Here is a 22054-nt window from a genome sequence, read left to right as displayed (position 1 = left end):
TACGTCAGGTACCCGGATGTACCACTAGCCACTTAGTGTTGCCATTCAGATAGTTGCTGTTGGAGCTAATTATTGCAGATTAGGCTTTTTTTGCACGTACTATATAATATTTACCTTGCTCATTTATTATTATATTTAATTTAATTGACAATAAAGTTGTTAAGCAGTGGTGGAAGAAGTATTCAGATCCCTGACTTAAGTTAAAGTACTAATACCACACTGCGAAATTACTCCACACCAAGTAAAAGTCCTGCATTCAAAACTTACTGAAGTAAAAATACAAAAGTAGCAGCATAACAATTTACTTAAAGTATCAAAAGTAAAAGTACTCATTATGCACAATGGCCCACTCAGATTGTTTTTTATATTCCAAATATATTTGTGGATTATTCTTATACAGTCATTGGGATTATTATTGTTGTTATTATTATTATTATTATTATTATTATTGATGCATTTATGTAAGCAGCGTTTTCATTTGTAAAGATATGGCTCACCCTATTATTGCAGATTAGGCTTTTTTTCACGTGCTATATAATATTAACCTTGCTCATTTATTATTTAATTTTAATTCATTGACAATAAAGTTGCTGTTTTGATTGTTTTTTTGTTTTTTTAAGCCAGTCTTATTCAATGGTGGCGCCCTCTGTTGGACAAGAAGCCATGAAAATATGAATGAAACCTTTTAGGATTTTTTTAAGGTCAAATATGAGGAGTGTTATCATGTAATTGAGGCAGGTTGTCACTTTAAATTGTTCCAAAACTGTACAATATATTATCTAAGAAGGATTTCAAACATTTAATATCAAATAAGAGCAAAATATTATTGTGTTGTAATGTATTTGAATCGCCTTTCATTTAAAATGTGTCAAAAATGCTAATGTAAAATTACATGGAATTTCTATTAGATTAGTTGCTATGTTGTATTTTCCATGCTAACGCAATGTAGCTATTTCACTGATGATACTTTGTTTCTTTCTGTCTTTCTGTCAAGGGGGGCAATAACTAATTTCACTGCTATCATTAGTTCATGCTTTTGTGAATTCTGTTTTCTTATAATTTTCTGATTTTGTAACAAACACCCTTGTCTCATTCATTCTTATTTTGAGTGATGATTCAGACTCAAGACTATGTTTTTGTCCTGTGGATTTAAATATTCTTTAAACAATAAAAGTTTCTGGCTTCATAAGGGGTTAAAGTAAAAACTCTTTGTGCAGCATTTTAAAATAACATTCAAAAAGCTCTTATTACCTCGCTGTTTGTTTCCCTGCCGGGCATGTGTGCCATCTGCTGACACCCAAGAGATTTTAATAAAGGGCATTTACAAACTGCCAGATTTGCCGAAGCTGTGAGCTGCATTATAATGTTGTGTTTATGTCACCACAACCATAATAAGGTTAATAAGGTTTATTCAATCAATCAGACTTTATTTGTATTTAGCACTTTTCATACAAGAGAAATGTAACACAAATTGCTTCACATGAAAAAGGAGATAATAATGATAATAATAATAATAAAACATAGAAACAAGCAAGCAATCCTCTCTTTAAAAACAAAGCACAAACGGAGGAAGCTCCATCTCAACATGGAGCAGTGAGGAAACACTGGGGGCAGGTTAGAAATAAATTAGATAAAATATATGAAAAAATAAAGTAAGGTAAGATAAAATAAATAATAATAACGTTTTAATAATAATAAAGTCTTTTAAAAAGCCAGATAAAACAGATGAAAACAATAAATAAATAATTTAAAAGTAAAGCATGATAATAATAATAATAATTATATTCTATTCTAATGATTAGTCTTTATATATATATATATATATATATATATACACACACATATTTTTATTTATTACTACTATCGGTTATATGTATATATAGAGATCAAAACAATATATATATATATATATACACACACACATATTTTCATTTATTACTACTATCGGTTATATGTATATATAGAGATCAAAACTATATATATATATATATATATATATATATATATATATATATAGACTAACCGATAGTAGTAATAATAATTAAATCAAAATAAATAAATAAAATAAAATAAATTAAAGATAAGTCTTAAGTTTGCTCTTAAACATATGAACAGTATCTGATGCTCTCAGGTCTTCAGGGACAAATGGCATTATTTTTTTTTAAAGTAAATTACACACATATTTTTACTATTATGAACTTGGCATGTAAAGACTCGGCCCTGGTCAGTCACTAGGTGGCAGTAGAGGCCTGCTGGCACTTTCCCATCCACCCTTAAACCTGCAGAGGCTCCCTGTGCACCTGCTTGCTCTGAGCCAAATGTACATACAGTACACTGCGTGCAGGGAAAAAGACAACTGGGCATTTTATAAGGTGTGAAGGTCAACTATGTCCAAAAGGTCCTGACTGCGACATAAACACAGCCAGGTCCTGGAAAATCAGGCTTATTATACTTTGAGGTATCATTGTGAAATTCATATCAATGTGTGCTCTGCATGCTTTGTTTTATATAAAACATGCACCATTCATTGCTGCTGCAGACATTGACTTGCCCTTGGAATATATTTATGAATGAACCCAGGCTGAGGAGCTGCCTCCCTCCTCATTTGGATAAATGTCACGGATTACCTAACGGGCGAATCAGTATTTTTTTTTTTTTTTTTTTTTTTTTTTTGTCATTCAAGGGGAGGTAAGACTGTCATTTTGTTGCCTTGGAGACTACAAATCAATAGCATCATGCAGTATCTTTTTGTCCATTCCCAATGAGAGGGTTCAGCCGCTGCTGTCGTCATCAGGGGCTAAAAGGGGGCGGAGCGAGCCGAGTCACCTGCGCTCTGATTGGCTGCCGCTGATAACGCGCTGCCATTGAGGTTTTCTGGCCCGTGTGGGGAGGAGGTGTGTCTCCGGCTGGAACAAGCACACGCCTCTTGCATAAATGCTCCACACAGCTGAGGTGATGATCAGACGCACCAAATTATAGAGCTGCGTGTTTTAGTGCTCAGACTTGTCCCACAGTTGCTTTCGGTTTTGCGTGAGCGCCCTGGAGAGAGAGAGAAAGAGAGAAAAAAAGAAGAAAAAACAATCAATAAAAAGTAGAGAGAAGTCCGAGGCTGTTATTAGATTCCCTAATCAGCAGAATTGACAGCAGGTGTGAATTCATGTCTGTATTTTCCCCGCAGATATACTGGTGAGTACATCTTTTTTTTTCCCACTTTGACCTCTTCACATGAGCTTTGTGCTTTGATAGAAATCACTAACTCAAGTATCAACCTGTATATTTGTTTGCACCTGCCAGGTAAGAACAATGAAGTATCTGTGTTTAGTTGTGGTTTGTTTTGCTTGGTGATTTCCCACTGAATCAGTCACCTTTTGTTGCTACACCCACTCTTTGTTTCCCTTTGAGATTTTCTGTGGGGTGTTGCCCCTGAAATTGGAAATGTCATGCCACAAAGATTGGAAAAAACCCAATTTTAGGTTTCACTTTTTTTTTTCTTTTTTTTTAGTTGTGTAAGCAAATGTTTGCCAGATTGCAGCTTGATAAACATCACAGCATGAGCCCAATCAGAAAGGTCACAGTAGTCACACACTTCAATTCCAGCTGTTCTATTTAGGGATAATAATAATAAATAAAAAAATGCACCATTCAAGACGAAGCAGGCAGGCTTACTTTGCTGTGTCCTTTAAAAACATTTGCATGAAGTAAGACGACTCTCTCATTCTTTAGTCTTTAATACTGCAGGTGCAGTGCAACTGGAGAGGGATGGATGCACTCTGCTGCTATCTATTACTTCTATCTCTTATCAGGGGCATTTTTGTTCACATTTCCTTGTGGCAGTCTGTGCCCCAACTCGTTGATTTCCTTCTTGATCTTTTCTGTTGAATGTTTTCCTGTATGAGAGGATATGCAGGTCGCTTTGAAACATTGTTTTTGCGAGCACTGTTCAAACCTCAGCAGGCTTCTGTCTCTACCAGGAAGTTCAGACTCGACCTCTTTACTGTAACCACACTTTGCTCTCCTGCATGTGCTTAACTATAATAGATCTCTGCTTCTCGTCTGTGGTGCTGTGAGAGAAATGAAAAACAACTTTTAGTGTCATTTCAGAAGTACGACAAGAAAAGTTTTAAACCTTATTTGATTTTTGATCTGCAAGTTGCACTTGAACCGATCTGCACTGTGGCTTCCTATCTGTGTGAACAACAGGAAGACACTTTTTCTCACAACAATAGCTGGATTTCACCTAAATATATAACATGGTGATTCTCATGAACATGGCACAGCTCAGAGCAAACATCCAAGAGCATTGAATACATATTTTCTTTCACCCTTTTATAACATATACAATCTAAAGTCTGTTTAATATGAATTTATAATCTATTTTAATTTTTTAAATTTTAATTAAGCACTTAAATATGCTCAAGGGTAACTGGTATCACCAAAATGTATTTTATTAAAATATAAACATATTTAATTCAAATTACTGTAACATTTAACCATTTTTCTCATCAATTTTGATTCAGATTTTGTTCTTCATACATTGTTAAAAACCACTGTTTGATTATATTCTGTTGAATTATACATTTTTAAACAAATGTGTATATATATATATTTTTTATAAAGTTTATTAAATATTTATTGTATACAAGTGTGGGGAAACCATGACATTTTTATCTCGATGCAAATTAAAGAATTTTAAGGTATTTTCTGACATTTTTAGAGACACTGTGAGCAACAAAATGCATTACTGTAACACATTTTTAAATAGAAATAAATTACGGTAATGAATTTGTGACTCAAAAATATGTTTAAAAATATAGAAAATATTATTTTGACACAAAACAATGAATTGTGCCTCATTACGGCTATATTAATTCATATAAAGTGAAATATATTTAGTTTAATAAAGTATGTCCTTATAATCTTCAGACAGAACTTAGCCTGGCTTCATGAGAATCACCCAGCAGGCCTATGTAGAAAACATGGAGCAAGCTGCCAGACCCACACCCATCACTAGCCTAAAATGGATCCATGATGTGTTTTTTAGTGGCACACTCAGCCCAAAGGAATCTGGATACAACCCCATTCATTCCAGCACACTTCTGGAGGTCTTAGTCAGAGGCTCAGTGCAGCGTGCACATACCTGCAGAGCTGTGACTCGGCTGGGGACGTCAGCAGCTCTCTCAGATTTATGATGCTAGTAGTAAGAGCTGTGGGGGGGCCGCAGGGGAAACAATGTCGATAACGCAAGATGCATATTCCCCCTCTTGTCCCTTTTGAGATTATTGGGGTCCTGTCAGCGCCGCTACAGTCCAGCTAGCGTAGCCTTGGGCCTTTTTATAGTCTTGAGACAGGTGGATGTCCTGCTTAGGTAATACCTGTCAGGCTGTGGACGTCTAACAGGATGATTTCATCACAGGTGGAGAGCTGGTTTGGTAGTTATTGTGAAGCTGTGACTGATGCATGACGAGGAAGCTACTGGGAACTAGGCTTGGCATGATACTAAAATGTTCAACTCAATACCGATACTCAGGAAAATATTCCATACTCGATAGCATTTTTGATACCACAAAGATAAAAATAAAGATCACAAAATTATTAACAAGAAAAATGCAACATGTAAAAATGAACAGAACCACAGGTTAAATATTTATAATAAAAAAAAAACAGTTGTGCAAAAAGAAACTGCAACTATGATAACAAGCTTCAGGTCTGAGTAGGGTTGTCAAAAGTATCGATACTCAAAAAAGTATCGATACTAAAACGTTGTATCCGGATACGATACTCATTTTCAAAAGTGTCGATGAATGAAAAGTGTTATTTTCTCTCTTGAAGTCCCAGAATGAAGCAGAGAAAAGTCGACTTATCAAGCTTGCCTACTATTGTGCACAGCATACAACCTCAAAATATTGTTCTAATTGTTATTGTTTATTGTATTTATTTATTTTTTGCACGACCTCAGACCTGAAGCTTGTTATCATAGTTGCAGTCACTGTTTTTTACTATAAATATCTAACTTGTGGTTCTGTTAATTTTTACATGTTGCATTTTTCTTGTTAATAAAAATATTTCTGCCAAATTTTGGGGTCTTTGTTTTTATCCTGATGGTATCGAATATTTTCCTGAGTATCAGTATCGAGTTGAAAATTTTAGTATCGTGACAACCCTAGCCAAAATGTAACAAATATTTTTATTAACAAGAAAAGTGCAACATGTCAAAATGAACAGAACCACAGGTTAAATATTTATAATAAAAAACAGTTGTGCAAAAGAAACTGCAACTATGATAACAAGATTCAGGTCTGAGGTAGTGCAAAAAATAAATAAATACAATAAACAATAACAATTAGAACAATATTTTGAGATTGTATGCTGTCCACAATATTAACTTAAGTGTTCATTCCTTGGCTAGGTATCGATACTTTTGGAAATGAGTATCGTATCCGGATACAACGTTTTAGTATCGATACTTTTTTGAGTATCGACACTTTTGACAACCCTACTGTGAATATGGTGACTATATAATGAGGTTAGGTAGATGTTTTACAAAGCAGAAGTGCATGATGCTGCTGAACATGTTCCTCTCTGCTCCCTGGGGTCAGTGCATATGTCTGCTGCTCCACTCTTGTAATACACGGGGTTAAACATCAGAAACATGGTGTTCTGTTCCCTTACAAGGTGGTAGTGAGCAGTTGGGTGATTTTTTTTTTTTTTTAAAGCGCTGGAAAGCCTATCACTGATTAATTTGCTCATCTGTCATGCAGCTGTATGCTGCAACTAACCCATAATCCCTTCTATGTGTTTTGGATCGGCCTGCCCTGATAACTGCTGTTGTTGGAGGATATATTACTCCAGATATGAATGCAATAAACCATAATGGTGTTATTTTAAGATAATTTGTCACTGATGCAATTCAGCATTCGACACCACACAATCAAAACAATAAATAACACAAATGGCACTTGAATATGAAACATTTGGCTCAGGGATAAAGAGAGCCATTCATTCCTTAACAGGCTAATCAGTTCTTAATGGTTAGACACTTAGTTAACCCTCCTGTTCTGTTCTGTTCTGTTTGTTTCTCAGGAACAGCAAAAGTATTCATCGGTCAGTTTGACCTGGAGCATGTTTGATTATCCAGAAAACCAAAAAATCCCAATAAACATTGTTTATATTTCATCATTAACTCAATTACTAACATTTCAATCAATATTTAGTGCAGTGGTGTTCTTTACCTCTCACAGATCAGGTTCAATGAGGATAATTCACTTTTTTTTCATTTAAAAAATGCATGTTAAAACTTTAAAGACCTACATTTAAATACAATAGTTTTACATGACATTGATATGTGAAATGAACCATTTTCTTTTTATGTTAACACTTATTAAGCCAAGCAGAAGAAGTTTCATCCCCAAAAAAATACTTTTTATTTTTTATTTTATTTTATTTTTTTACTTTGAAATGGGTCAATTTGACCCGCAACATAACAGGAGGGTTAAGACGGTACAAAATAACAAGATATCTAGAAGTTATAACAACAAGTTGCCCTCTTTTTTAACAGTCAACCAATTCCTAATCGTGGGAATACAGTGCTATTTTTCTTGTGTACTAAAATGTTTTATGTAAACAAACACGCTTGTACACACAAAGGGTGTATGAGTCAGTCTATACAGTCATGGAAAAAAATGTTAGACCACCTTTGTTTTCTCTAATTTCTTGTTCATTTTAATGCCTGGTGCAACTAAAGGTTCATTTGTTTGGACAAATAGAATGATAACAACAGTAATAGTTGATAAGAGTTTATTTTAAGAGCTGATATCTAGACATTTAACATGGTTTTCTTGATAATACCCAAAATCATTATTGAGGAAAACCCCCTTTTTGCCATTTTTTTCAACAGGCACCCAATTCTTATGTGTATTGAAATGTTTTCATGTAAACAAACACGCTTGTACACACAAAGGGAGTACGATTCAGTCTATACAGTCATGGAAAAAAAGATTAGACCACCCTTGTTTTCTCTAATTTCTTGTTTATTTTAATGCCTGCTAGTTTCCATGGTTTTCTTGATGATGATTTTGGTTATCAAGAAAACCAAACGCTTAAATTAAACTCTTATGATCTATTTTTGTTATCATTATATTTGTCCAAACAAATGAACCTTTTAGTTGTACCAGGCATTAAAATGAACAAGAAATTGAAGGAAACAAGTGTGGTCTAATCATTTTTGTGACAACAAGTTGCCCCCTTTTTAGCCATTTTTTTTTAACAGGCACCCAATTCTTATGTGTACTAAAATGTTTTGATGTAAACAAACGTGCATGTACACACAAAGGGAGTGTGATAAATGGATACAGCCTCAATGATTTTACCTGAATAAGTCGATGGCTTTATTACTGTGACACGCTTTAGTTCTGGAGACGCCGTAGACCTCAGACTGTCCTGCAGGACTTCCTGCTGTCCGTCTGGCTGCTTGTGGCATTAGGAGGCTGGTTCTGCATTATGCTGACTGGGTCAGGAGGTAAAGAGCTTTACTGTCATCCGCCACACCAGCTGTACACTTTAATCAATGAAGGAAGGCCTTTGTTTGTCTTCAAACATGTGAGTGCCATGTGTGAGCTGGCTGAGGTCCGTGCTGATCTTATGTCACAGCCTGCAGGTCGCTGGCTTCTAGATCAGGTATTCCTCTGAGACCAGAGCCGCTCTGCTCTCTGACACTCGAGGCGGTAACAGACACCACGCTGTGTGTTTGTTTCCTCGCAGGTTGACTTGTTACTGGTGCACCCCACTTCCTCCTCATTGTGCCCCTTTATGTTTTATTAGGCCGATGTTCTGTTATTCTTAGCCGAGCAGGATGTTTATACGATCCCCGAACAGAAATATGACTGGCAAGGCCCGAGTGTTTATCTTTCTTTCCCCTCCCTCCCTCTCCTCCTCCTTTCTTCCTCCTCCTCCTCCTCTCAGGTCTTCACTGTCACCGTTCAGTCCTCCGTCCCCACCTCCGCCGGTCTTTTGCATGCCTGCCTCTCCCTCTTTGCATCCCACTCAGAGACGATGAAATAAGTACAGGAGCAGCCGTCAGCTGACAGTATTTTTTCCATGTCAGACCTTGCGTATCCTTCAAGCCTCCTTTTTTCTTTTTTTATTTCTGGATATCCGCGTATTGTTTCGGCCAAGTATGCCGTGTCGTCTAACTCAGTAGTTCTCAACCTTTTTGAGTCTCGACCCCCAATCTAACCTGCATGTTGTCTCACTGAACAGAATCTCACAGTTCAGATCATACAAACTCAGTTGACAGGACATTTTGGATAAATAATGAAGCAGACAACAACTAAAACATCTCTCTGTCTGTGCATTTATATATTTTTTTATATTTTATTGTTACTTTTAATCTAAGTCCTTTGCTATCAGTTTAAAGGTCCATTCTGACCTCCTGAGTGTGTAACAGTCAGCTTCAAGCCAGAGACTCCTTGGAAAGTAATGACTTGCTTCTTTGGGATTTGTCAGAAAAGACACAAAATTACCCAAAAAAAAGAATCAAATTGACCACAAAATGACAAAAAAATACCACAAAAAGACACATATTGACCAAAAAGGACACAAAATGACCAAGAAAAGGGGGAAAAATGACCAAAAAGGACACAAATTGACCACAAAATGACCAAAAAAGACACAAAATGACCAAGACACAAAATGTCCCAAAATGACAAAAAAAGACACAAAATTACCCAAAAAAAGAATCAAATTGACCACAAAATGATCAAAAAAAGACAAAATGACCAAAAACAGGGAAAAAATTACCAAAAAGGACACAAATTGACCACAAAATGATCAAAAAAAGACACAAAATGACCAAAAACAGGGAAAAAATTACCAAAAAGGACACAACTTGACCACAAAATGACTAAAAAAAGCCTTTAAATGACCAAAAAGACTAAAACACATTAACACATGAACACTTTAACACAGTGGAGACAGAGCTGACTTCCAAATGATTTGGCGATTCCCAGAAATCAAGGTTGAGTGGCTGGTCTAACCGGTGCAGTAAAGGTTACTGTATGGTGATTCAGCCAGAAGCCTTTCACATTCTCTCCTTTTTTTTAAATTTTTTTTTTATTGCCACCCTACACCCTGCTGTGATGTCACTGTTTCCTCATGAAAGCCTAAGGGGGGTGTGGATGGAAAAGCTGATTGATAGATGGCGTTGCTTTAGGGGGTTAATGATCCTCAGGCTCTGAGTGACTCATGTCACGCGATCCACTCCTCCTCAGGATGAATTAGTGTTAAATGTACTTATTTTCCTTCTCCTTCTTTATTGACTCTACAGTGTGTGTGTGTGTGTGTGTGTGTGTGTGTGTTTAACAGAACATCAGTAACAGGATGGACTGACTGTTGATGTGTAAAGGGAGAAGTCCTGAGGGCTTCATCAGAAATCAATTAATGGAGCTTTAATCTCCACTAATTAGGGGAGACAAATGTTTGATTGTCACTTGCAGCTACATGAGTATAATAAGTGTTAGACTGTAGTGCAGGGGTCTCAAACTTGCGGCCCGCGGACCAATTGCGGCCCTCATGACGATATTTTGTGGCCCCCACCTTGATATGAAAGTTTAATGTGAGTTTTATATGAATGGCACCTTACCGTGTTGTGTGTGGAAGGTCCCTTAATTAGCCTACTTTTTTGGTAATTTTGTGTCTTTTTTTTGGTAATTGTGTCTTTTTTTTTTTAAATGTGTTTTTTGTAATTTTTTGTCTGGCTTTTTTGGGGTAATTTTGTGTCTTTTTTTTTTTTTTTTTTTTTTTTTTTTTTTTTTTTTTAGTAGTTTTGTGTATTTTTTGGTTATTTTGTGTCTTTTCTGGGTCATTTCGTGTCTTGTTTTGGTAATTTTGTCTTTTTTTAATGTGTCTTTTTTGGTACTTTGGTCTTTTTTTTGTCATTTTGTCTTTTTTTTTTTTTTTTTCTTTTTTTTTTTCTTTTTTTTTTTTTCACTTTGATACTGCCTCCAGTGGCCCCCAGGTAATTTGAGTTTGAGACTCCTGCTGTAGTGCGACACAAACAGAGAAGAGTCTTAATAAGTCTGTTAATGACAAAGCAGTGTTTAAAGTTCACTTACATGAGCCATAAACTACTGGTTATACCAGATTTGATTGTTTATGTATTCAAGTTTTCATGTCTAAAAAGAGAAGTGTGTGAGTTCTTCTTTTAAAGGTCCCACAGTCTCTCTTTACAACAACATTAAAGCTTAATCCAGGAAGGTTATATTTTTCCAGCACAGTTTGTCTGAGTACAGGCTCAGCTTCCATGTGCAGTGTGACAGACCTGCCAGGAAAGAAAACACAGTAACAATAAACCTATTTTTTTTATTTTTTATTTAAAGTAATTCATGTGCCAGGAAACATGGATATTTATAGACGGCTTGAAGAGTTTTCTCATTATGAGATTTCTGTGAGTCATAAATGCGCACAAAAATACATGCAGACTGTGTTTCACTGAGAAATTCCTGAGAATGTTTCAGAATGTTTGTTTGTTTTAAGAGACTTCTGTTTGTGTAACACAGAAGTGATTCAGTATTTTTCAGTTTTCTTGCTGTTATCTAACAGGCAACGGGCTGTTTATGATAGATGAATAAGACTGTGGTGAATGGCGAAACTAATTCCGTGAAACACACGTTTACATAATCGCTCCTTATTTTTATACCGTGTTTTAATCGCTGCCACGGTATAATTCTCCACCATTCTGCTGCATCCAAAAATAAACATTTTTTTTTTTATATTTGGGATTCAAAGTAGGTCGAGCGAAGCCCACACATCTCTTCCCCTAAAAAACCCCAGGTCCATTGAACCAGATAATGTGAGGATTTGAGTGAACCTCTTTCCGTGTCCTGTTTTCTTTTGTTCTATTTAGCAACTGACCACATAAACCACAAGCCTGTGGCCACTGACCACAAGGCACCAGGCTTTAAATAGAGAGCGTGAGAAGCATCAGGATCTCGTCTCAAGACGGCGTTTCTCCCAGTCCTGGGACCTGCTTCAAGTCTTTCCTTCTTTTTTTTTTGTTTAAGCTTTATACGATAATTCTGGATGGAGAATGCACCGAGCATGGATAAACAAGCTCTTGTGACTTTAATCTAAAATGGAAAGTTTGGCCACGCTTTGATGGAACTGAGTGCATCAAGTTCCACCCCAGTCAAATACCACAGCACGCCCCCAGCACACTCTCACAATGACTGTGTTCTCTGGTTGCTGGTGCAAGAGCACATCATCCTGTATTTAGAAACGGCCACCTTATGCAAGCCGCATCATGAGCCGTGCAGCTTTGCAGAGCACATTAGCAGAGCACGAGTTCAGAGCTCGCTGTGTTGTGGTCAAGAGGAGCAGAGTGTAAACAAAATCTAAAATATGTGAAGGTAAAACCACCATGACTTTCAGCTGTATGTATGCAAATGAACAGTGTTGGAGGAAGTATTCAGGTCCTTTTAACTTTAAGTGTGAAACGATACTCCATTACAAGTAGAAGTGTGTTCGTATAATGTGTGTGCTTAAAGCAGGGGTCTTAAACTCAAATTACCTGGGGGCCGCTGGAGGCAGTATCAAAATGACCAAAAAAAGAGACAAAATTACTAAAAAAGACACAATTATTTTTTAAAAAGGCACAATGACCCAAAAAAGACACAAAATTATTTTAAAAAGACACAAAATTATTAAAAGACACAAATTCCCAAAAGTAATTAAAGGGACCTTCCACACCCCACACGGTCAAGTTCCATTCATATAAAACTCACATTAAACTTTCATATCAAGGTGGGGGCCACAAAATATCGTCACGAGGGCCGCGGGTTTGAGACCCCTGGCTTAAAGTAAAAGTACTCAAGGTGTCCATCTTCATATTAGTGAAGATGGAACCATGAGATGTTTTCACTGTACATGAAAGATGAATTAGACCAGGGATAGGCATGCAGCAAGATCATTTCCCTCAGATTTCGTGTTTTTATCTTGTTTTTAGACACACATTTTTTGCAGTGTGCATAGTGAACTTTGTTTCTTGATCTGTCCAGTTAATACACACACTTCCTCGCTTCAAATAAACCATGAGAACCATATTGCACAGTATCTAATCTCCCAACTTCTTCTTTCAACCCTGCAGTCCAGTGTTTGTGCCCGGCCGAGATATGACTGAGGTGATGATCAGCAGCACCCCCATGGAGGACATGAGGCTGAGCCCCAGCAAGGACAGACTCTCCTTCCAGGTAGGACACAAACACACACACACACACACACACACACACACACACACACACACACACACGGCAATGAAACCACCTTGGTCCCAATTCCCTACCCGTACATTTTTATGTGGCGGGGTCATTTCCTACCTGTCCTCATCCATTCATTATCATGAATTGGATTGACGTCTGCAGATGCAGATCCTGCATGTTCTGTTTGGGAACAGCAGCTGCACAGTGTGAGACGGTAGAAATGTCAGTATACTTCAATGCAAAATAAACTTAAAATAGACTAGTGCAGTGCCCATAGGAAGTATGTATTCATATAGTGCCAGATTGTATCTTGTAGCTAATGCTAATGCCTCTTGCTAGTGTAACCTTAAATAACAGAGACGCTATCTTTCCGTCCGTATTATGGTTTAAGCTGTCAGTTAATAAAGTTTTGTTTTTACTGTTTTCAATGGATCAAACTGATGCGGAAGAAAAGGGCTTAAATCTCCGTTTAGCATGCTAATCGTGAGTTAGCACATTACGCAGTATGCTGCACTAAAAGTACATTAACATGAACCCAATTAGCTCATATGCTATATTGCATGTAAGTATCTCATATCAAATGATTTTGGGTTAAGCAACATGAATTTCATCCCTGAATTACATAGAAATGCAACATAAGAAGTGAATAAATCTAAGTCTCCGCTTAGCATGCTAATCGCGCTACAACAACGTCTGCAACTCCATAAAACACTTACTTTTCATAAGGTACCACACCATCCAGCACATACACACTGAACATTGATATTCGCTGGAAACTATTACAATATTATTGTTAAATGGAACCTTGTAGCCACTTTAAAACTCCTAAAGATAGGTAGGCTAAATAGACTTACAGATGAGATGAGTCAGGGTGGAAATCCAGAAATATTTTGTCTACCATGAGTGTAATAGCATAAGGGTCAGTGACAAATAAGGGTTGAAAAGATGTCAGATTTTTTTCTTTTTAAAGAATATTAAACTTTTTCTACCTACAATGTATTTAAGTGGACTTATACATATACATACTTCATTTAGAGTATTTCTACATTCACACATTTCGTCAATATTGAGATGAACATATTCTTAAAACCATTTTTTTTCTAAAGTTTTGACAAATTATACTATAATGTTGCAATGTAAACGTAGATTGTATTTTTTTTTTCTCATTTTAGTTCACTTTTGTTTTTCTGTATATAAATATCAGATTTTTATGGAGAAAAAAAATACTGGTTACACCAACTGACAATGGATTAGATCACGCCAATGACCCATAAATATGTTTAACAGATATGAAAGTATTAGTGGTTGGATAGAAACACCAACTTGCAATTTAAAAAAAACTAGGTGACATTACAATGAAGAAAACATTGCAGCAAAATTTGACATTCCTTATTTTTTTCATTCTCTCAAATGTTGGTCAGAAGGCGTTGGAGGCTGTGGTTGGTCACAACTTCTAAATATACAAAGGGAACATACGTGTGGGGAAAATTGTGTGTAATTTCCTACAGCCTGTCACAAAAATAAAGCGTGCAGATTGAGAGAGAAGCGGCCATCAGGTGGTCCTGACAAGGTGTTGCCAGTGGCTTTGTTTTACTGTCACCTCCACAGGGCCATCCAGGAAACTAAACTACTCAAACACGCAGCTGCTTGCTTATTTAAGTGTCACGTTTGCACCTAGGGTAAAAAGGGAAACAAAGAATTGTGGCGCCCCGTGTTAATACTTGGAAGTCTACACCGTTTGAGTTTGGACAGGAAATCTGGCTAATTCTTAGTAAAGCTGCATCTTAATATGTGTGCAAGGGTTACCAGTTGTGTTGCAAAGTTCCACCTGCTGAGGCTTTTACAACTTAAAGGGGTAAAAGGCCATTTTGTTGTTTGTAAAGATGGATAAGTTTAGTATGAAAGACCTTCATAAACCTAAAAGTGGCCTGCTAATGTCATGCTGTATGTAGATGTAGACAGTGGTGGAATGTAACTAAGTACTGTACTTAAGTACAATTTTGAGGTACTTTTACTTTACTTGAGTATTTCCACATTTGTGACCTTTATACCACTACTTCGCTACATTTTGCTCACAGCTTTAGCTACTTTTCAGGTCGAGATTTAACATAAAAACATGATCAATTTAAAGTGATTAAGCATGTTTATAAATTAAACCACATAAAGTATATTAAATAGTTAAAATGAACCCTACACTACATAAATGCACCAACAATAACAATCTAATAATATACTTCTACTCTACTACATATTGAGGCAAATATTGTACTTTTTACTCCACTACATGATTATTTCCACATTTATTATTTATACTTCATGTAGCTGACAGCTTTAGTTACTTTTCAGGTTGAGATTTAACAGGTAAAATTAGCCCTATCTTGTTGAAAATTAAACCACTGCTTACATAAATGAACATAAATCACCAATAGGAACATATAAAACAATCTCAGTGGGTCCATTCTGCATAACGAGTACATTTACTTTTGGTACTTTAAGTACATTTTGATGCTGATATTTTTGTACTTTTACTTCAGTAAGTTTCGAATGCAGAACTTTAACTTGGGGTGGAGTAATTTCACAGTGTTGTATTAGTACTTTTACATAACGTTAGCCTCATAGCATATTTGCCTAAGTTATATTTGAACGTTTTCGGAAAACAAGAAAAAACACAATTTTTAGTAAGCCCATTGGTATTTTTAATTGATATTGTAACAGTAAGTTCAAATGGAACAAGTTTGCATAAAAAATTAAACACATTGATTTCATAACAGATAAAAGTGACTTAGGCATAATATGCCCTGACTAAGGCAATTTTTCTCTCACATAGAAATAATGTAGTTTGGTTTGTATGTAGCAGCAAAAATGCCTAAGTCACAGAGATGACTAAGGCAGAAAGTGATTTTGGACTCTAACAAGTGTTCTGATAGGCTGAGAACATAGGCAATAAGGCAGAAAGATGCAGCAGTAGTAGGGGAGTAAAGTTAGGCAGATATCACAATTTGGCCAAAATATGACTTTGACTGGCAATTATGCTATGAGGCTAACGATAAGTAAGTCAAGTCAATTTTATTTATATAGCCCCAAATCACAAATTTGCCTCAAAGGGCTTTACAGACTGTACACGGTACGACTCCCTCTGTCCTTAGACCCACAGAAGCCAGGGAAAAACTCCTCAAAAAACCCTTTTAGCAGGGGGAAAAGAAGAAGAAACCTCAGGGACAGACAGAGGAGGGATCCATCAGGACAGACAGACGTGCAATAGATGTTGTACAGGACAGATCAACAGAGTAGAATAGAGTAGATAGAGGATGGAGGGGGAGAGGTCTGGATCCTTCTTCCACCACTGGTTCTAGACTGGGAGGATGTAGACTGACCAGAGGAAGAGGTTGGCTTCCTCCCCACACTTCACACCCCAGCTGTGAGTCTGTCTGAGGGGATGAGAGGAGCGGATGAAGGGGAGAAAAGGAGGCTGCTACTCTTTCCATCCCTACTCTGTGTTTCTTCACCTCGGCCGTCTGCCCAAGGTCCCGGCTACTCCTTAGAGAAGCTCTGTGTGAACAGTCACTTCCTCCGTTATGGGCCCCGGGGGCTTCGACACAAACAGTGTGACCATTAGATTCCAGCTGCACCTATAAAAAGGTTTTTTTTAGGTTTATTTTATTTGCACAGTTACAATTACATAAAATGACAAAGATAACGTATAATGTAAAGTGCAGGGAGAGGCAGAAAAAACCCAGATGGGCTTATTTAAAGCCTCCACCTAAAATTTCATATTTATAAGAAAGTAATAAACTTAACTTATTGATGTTATACATGTCTATTATCAAAGGCAACCTGGTCTCACAGGAATCCGTGAAATAAGATAAGAAATACTTTATTCATCCCAGCAGAGAAATTTAGGTATTCCACGGATTCGCTTAACTCAAAATCCGTGGAATAGCCACGGAATCACTCAAATTTCCGTGAAACTGACACGGATTTCGCTACAATGCAAGTTAATGACAGTCATATCCCGTGGCTATTCCAACATACAAAGACACATTCACATTCACATACATTCACTGAGTGAATATTTAGAAAATAAAACGTATATTTCTCGCTAGAAATGTGATCAAAATCCATTTTTATGCAGAAACTAAGTCAAAATATTGATTTTTTTTCACTAAAAATGAGAAAACTGTCCGCCATGTTTTTTGTTCTGACCGCCGGGACCTTGAAAGTCACGTGACTTGGAACAAACCAATAGGAAAAAATATCCATGGAATAGCCACGGAATATGACTGTCATTAACTTGCATTGTAGCGAAATCCGTGTCAGTTTCACGGAAATTTGAGTGATTCCGTGGCTATTCCACGGATTTTGAGTTAAACTAATCCGTGTCAGTTTCACGGAGTCCTGTGAGACCAGGTTCATAAAAGGTATTGCAATGACTGTGACCTACAAGTGAAGAAGGATGACCAAACGGTTCCCTGAATTATCATCCCAAAAGGCAAAGTCATGATTCAGGCACACCACCACACGCCCCAGAAGAGCCTAAAATAGCCGTACAGCGCTGCGCCCTGGTCGATGTGTCGTCGCTTCCTGCCGCTGGAAGTGAAACAAGTTATGACATGTGTTAGCTAGGGGTCCAAAGGCAAGGTCACCCACCGCCTAACTCCTCCTCGGCGCTGACGCACAGCGAGGATTGGTGATGCAGGCCAGGAAACGGAGATGCACGCAGGCATTAGACGTGAACACAGACAAGCACTAACACGCTCATAATCACACCTCTTGGCGTGGTTCTCTGCAGCTGTTTTAGGAGAATGTAAAAGCTTCAGAAAAACACGTACAAGCTTTCATAACCTGACAAACTCACACATTCACATGGCATATTTATAGCTTTTTGTCTTCTTTTTTTGGTTTTGTTTCCTCCCTTCTCATCTGTCTCCTATAGAATTCATGGAGACTTGGACACAGCTGGATCCCCTCTATCTCTTCCCTCGCTCCTTGTCTCCGTCTCTCTCCTGCCTCATCTAATGCTTTCTTTCCACTCGGCTCTCTGCCCAGACAGCGACATTGCCCCCCCCCTCCTCCCCTCCTTCCTCCAATGTCTTGGAGTGAAATATGCAGGTCTAAAAATATTCATCCACTTTATCCAAACAACAGCAAAAAAAAATGCTGTTCTTGGACCAGGAGTGGCAGGCTTTTTTTCCCCCTGGGCCATTTCTCTGGTTCCTGAGAACAGAGAAAGTCTGAGGTTGATGTCCAATCTTGCCAGGACAGGGAATGCATGTAATCTCTCTTGTCAGAATGTCTCTCATGCCCTTCAGTTTGGATCCAAACATTTGAGTGTGGCACGCTGCGTTTATAAGCAGACACATCAGCCTGGATTTGCAGATAACGCAGCTGATTTCATGTTCTTTCCTAAAACCTTTTTTTTTCCGACTCCGTCCCCGCACGAATATAAAGTATTCAGCAGTAAATGCTGCCTGTTACAGGGATGGATGTTTTATTTACACACACAGATCATGTCCCAGTAAACCTTTCACCTTTTCTGTGTTTTTACTGGTGATTTGAAATGGCCTGATTATGCTCTTGTGTAATCTCCCGGGTGATGTGGCGCTGGATGAGTTTGTAAGCGCTTGGCACGCTGCCGTCCAAAGCATTTAGCCGCATCAGAACATGATGCATCAGAACACGACGCAGCATTTACTGTAAGTCTCACCAGACATGCCTCATTCAGCCGCTGATGTAACAATTTCTCGTGCAGCTTGTTTTATCGGCGGATCACCTATGTGTTAAGGCTAGCTCTGCTGCTGGGGGAATGTGGGCTGGGCAAGAGCAGGTTTTGCCACGGGGATTTTTTAGCAACCACTTCCCATCACAGATGTTTAGTCTTCACATCACTTCCTTCACATTGTTTAGCCTTGTAGTGGTGCCTGCAACACTTCTACAGGGCTCAGGACTTGTGGTGTCCCGGAGCCTACCGCACACTTAGTACCGATCAGAAATATGCTCACAAATCACTTCTTGCATTACAACAGGGGACAGCTGAGTCTCCTGGCTTAAAACAGCCTGCCTTGCAGTTCAGAAAACAAACTGTATTAACTCCTGAGGTGACGGAGCAGTGCTGGGAAGTAGAGCCACACCTATGAATTGACCTATCACAGGCATATTGGTGCATATTGGTATTCGTGCATGTATTCAGTAATCTGTAGTGGAATATGTTTTTAAAGTAACTCTCTCCTAAAAAAAAAAAACATGAGACTGTTCACATCCACCCACCTTCAAAAAACTTGTTAAAACCCACCTGTTCAAAACTGCTTTAATGTGACCAATGGTGTTGGGTTTTTTTAACTCACTTCTTTATTTCACATGAGATGACAAACACACAACACATTAAGAACACGCATAAGGAAATGATATTACAGTTTCAGTTCTAACATATAATCATGACCTCACATCCTATCTTCAAATATTTCTTCCTTCTTAAAAGGAAGTAATATGGGCAACATATATTCATGATATTCAAGGTGACTAAAGTTCTGCCATTGTCTGTATCCATCTTTGTTCAAACCTGATTTAAGCTGTAACCTTGCTGTGATTTTCTCCATGATAAATACATTTTTTGTATTTCATTTCATTCAACTATTTCTCTCCATTCTGTTATACTGGGGGGGGTTGTGGCTTTAACCAATAGGCTGTAATGGTTTTCTTCGCTATTAAAAGCAAAATTCTAAGTAACAAAGTCAAATTCCCATCTATAACATTATCTGGGACTATACCTAATACGTACACTGTTAGATCTAGAGTAAAGTCAATGCCCAAAACATGTTTTATTTCCTTTTGAATATGTTTCAAAAAATCTAAAATCTTTGGGCAATCCCAAAATATGAGTAAAATCCCCCACCAGCCCAAAACCCCTCCAACACTTCAGAAGTATTACTGTACCTTGAGGAGATAGATGGAGTAATGTTGTTGATTTAAATTGTTTGTTTTTGTTTGTGACTGCATTTTCACTGTTTTAACTGTAAAGCGTCTTTGAGCACCTTGTAAAGCGCTCTATACACTGCAAAAACAGGGTGTCTAAAAACAAAATAACACTAAATCTGAGGAAAAACAAGGGAAATTATCTGTCCATGGAGCAAGATAATTTCCATGACAAGATTGTTAAATCTAGAAATAAGATTATAGCGTGAAGTTGAACACTTAAAATAAGAAATTAACTCTGAATGAAAGAAATTATCTTAACACTTCTAAATCTAAGTTTGTTTGTTTTTATCTTGGGAAGAACCAAATCATTTGCACTGTAAATAAAATTTATTATTATTATAACTCTTTCCAACCGTGTCACTCAAAGATTAATAACCAGCCTTTCCCCCTGTGTTTCCCTCCAGATATTCCCCGACCCGTCAGACTTCGACCGCTGCTGTAAGCTCAAAGACCGCCTGCCCTCCATCGTGGTGGAGCCGACGGAGGGCGAGGTGGAGAGCGGGGAGCTCCGCTGGCCTCCAGAGGAGTTCCTGGTCAGCGAAGAAGAGGAGGAGGAGGAAGAAGAGGAAGAGGAGCAGAATAACGGCAGCATCCAAAACGGACAGCCGACACAGAATTCTCAGCACTAGATGCTGTGTTGCAGCACCCAAACCCCCCTCCTCCTCCCCCCCTCCTCTCTCTTTCTGATAGACTCTCTATTTTCCACACTGGTTCCATTGCACCTCGGCACTCCGGCAAACCGGCGGACACACATTCACACGGTATCCCGCGGCGACGCTCGTCGCCCTTAACACCAAAGCCCACGAGAGAAGCAATACACACAGGCGGCAACACTCTTGTCACACAATGATTCATCCTCCCGGACTGCAAACTCGCCAAAATCCCACCTGAAAAAAGAACGGGACACGCACACCTCCAACCGACACCCGTTGCCCACCATGCCTACCACCGTGTGTGTCTCAGCCCAGAGCGGATCATGTCCCGTTGGACGGCGGCAGCTCAGTGCTCCATGGACAGCTCTTACACTGCAGGAGGCTACCACTGCTCTGTACTTTACCCCACAGTAAATAAATAAATGGCCGGCGTCATGACCCCAGAGACTTCTAAAACTGACATGCAGAACTATTGTGGTACCCGTGGGGGGATTATCGTCTACAGTAACACTGTTCAGTTTCTGGATCGATATGTTTAATTATTGTGATTGCCACTGCTGTCTATAGATCTGTTTGTTTGTTTCCGAGGAAGTGAATGTTTTGTGATGTCTGTTTTTTGAGAAGTGGGTGTTTTTTTTGTTTTTGTGTAAAATGTTACCAGGATTCCACTCCCTCCTCTTTTTTTTGTTTGACCCTTTATCAGGCAAAGAACTATATTTGGTAACTTGAGGTGATATTTCGAGAAAAAAGTTGCAAATTTACTAGATTAAAGTGGCAAATCTGCGTGAAAGTCGCAGATTTACGAGAAAAAAGCGGGGAAAAAGCTACTTTTTTCTCCCAGATTCACCACTTTAACCCTTGACAGGTCACTCATTGAAATACTTGCAAATTCCAAATTTCAATCCTAGAGAATATTGGAGGATATTACATACAGCCAAAATCTTCTTCTTCTTCTAATGTGAAAAAAACCCATACGAAAAAAAATATTTTGAGAAAAAAAGTTTACGGGATTAAAGTGGTGAATCTGCGAGAAAAATGTCTTTTTTTCCCCACTTTTTTTCTCGTAAATCTGCGAATCTTTTCGCACAGATTTGCCACTTTAAATCTCTTAAATCTGCAACTTTTTTCTCGAAATATTACCTGAAGTTACCAAATATAGTTCTTTGCTTGATAAAGGGT

General features: G+C 37.9%; 1 protein-coding gene across 2 annotated transcripts; it reads left to right on the top strand.

Annotated features, from left to right (window-relative positions):
* The first annotated feature begins 2899 nt into the window (after positions 1-2899).
* lbh (LBH regulator of WNT signaling pathway) lies at positions 2900-21606 on the top strand. Of its 2 annotated transcripts, none has more exons than XM_059352688.1 (3): positions 2900-3186; positions 13139-13241; positions 20627-21606. In XM_059352688.1, the coding sequence occupies exons 1-3, from the start codon at positions 3158-3160 to the stop codon at positions 20849-20851; spliced, it is 357 nt and encodes a 118-aa protein (XP_059208671.1). In that variant the 5' UTR covers positions 2900-3157; the 3' UTR covers positions 20852-21606. The 2 variants fall into 2 exon arrangements, with proteins under 2 accessions (XP_059208671.1, XP_059208672.1); XM_059352689.1 differs by lacking the exon at positions 2900-3186 and adding an exon at positions 3211-3294.
* The last annotated feature ends 448 nt before the right edge of the window (positions 21607-22054 follow it).

Source organism: Centropristis striata, chromosome 16 (genome assembly GCF_030273125.1).
Source record: "Centropristis striata isolate RG_2023a ecotype Rhode Island chromosome 16, C.striata_1.0, whole genome shotgun sequence".
Taxonomy (NCBI): domain Eukaryota; kingdom Metazoa; phylum Chordata; class Actinopteri; order Perciformes; family Serranidae; genus Centropristis; species Centropristis striata.
The sequence above is the reverse complement of the archived record's forward strand: the minus strand, read 5'-3'. Positions and strand labels throughout refer to the sequence as shown.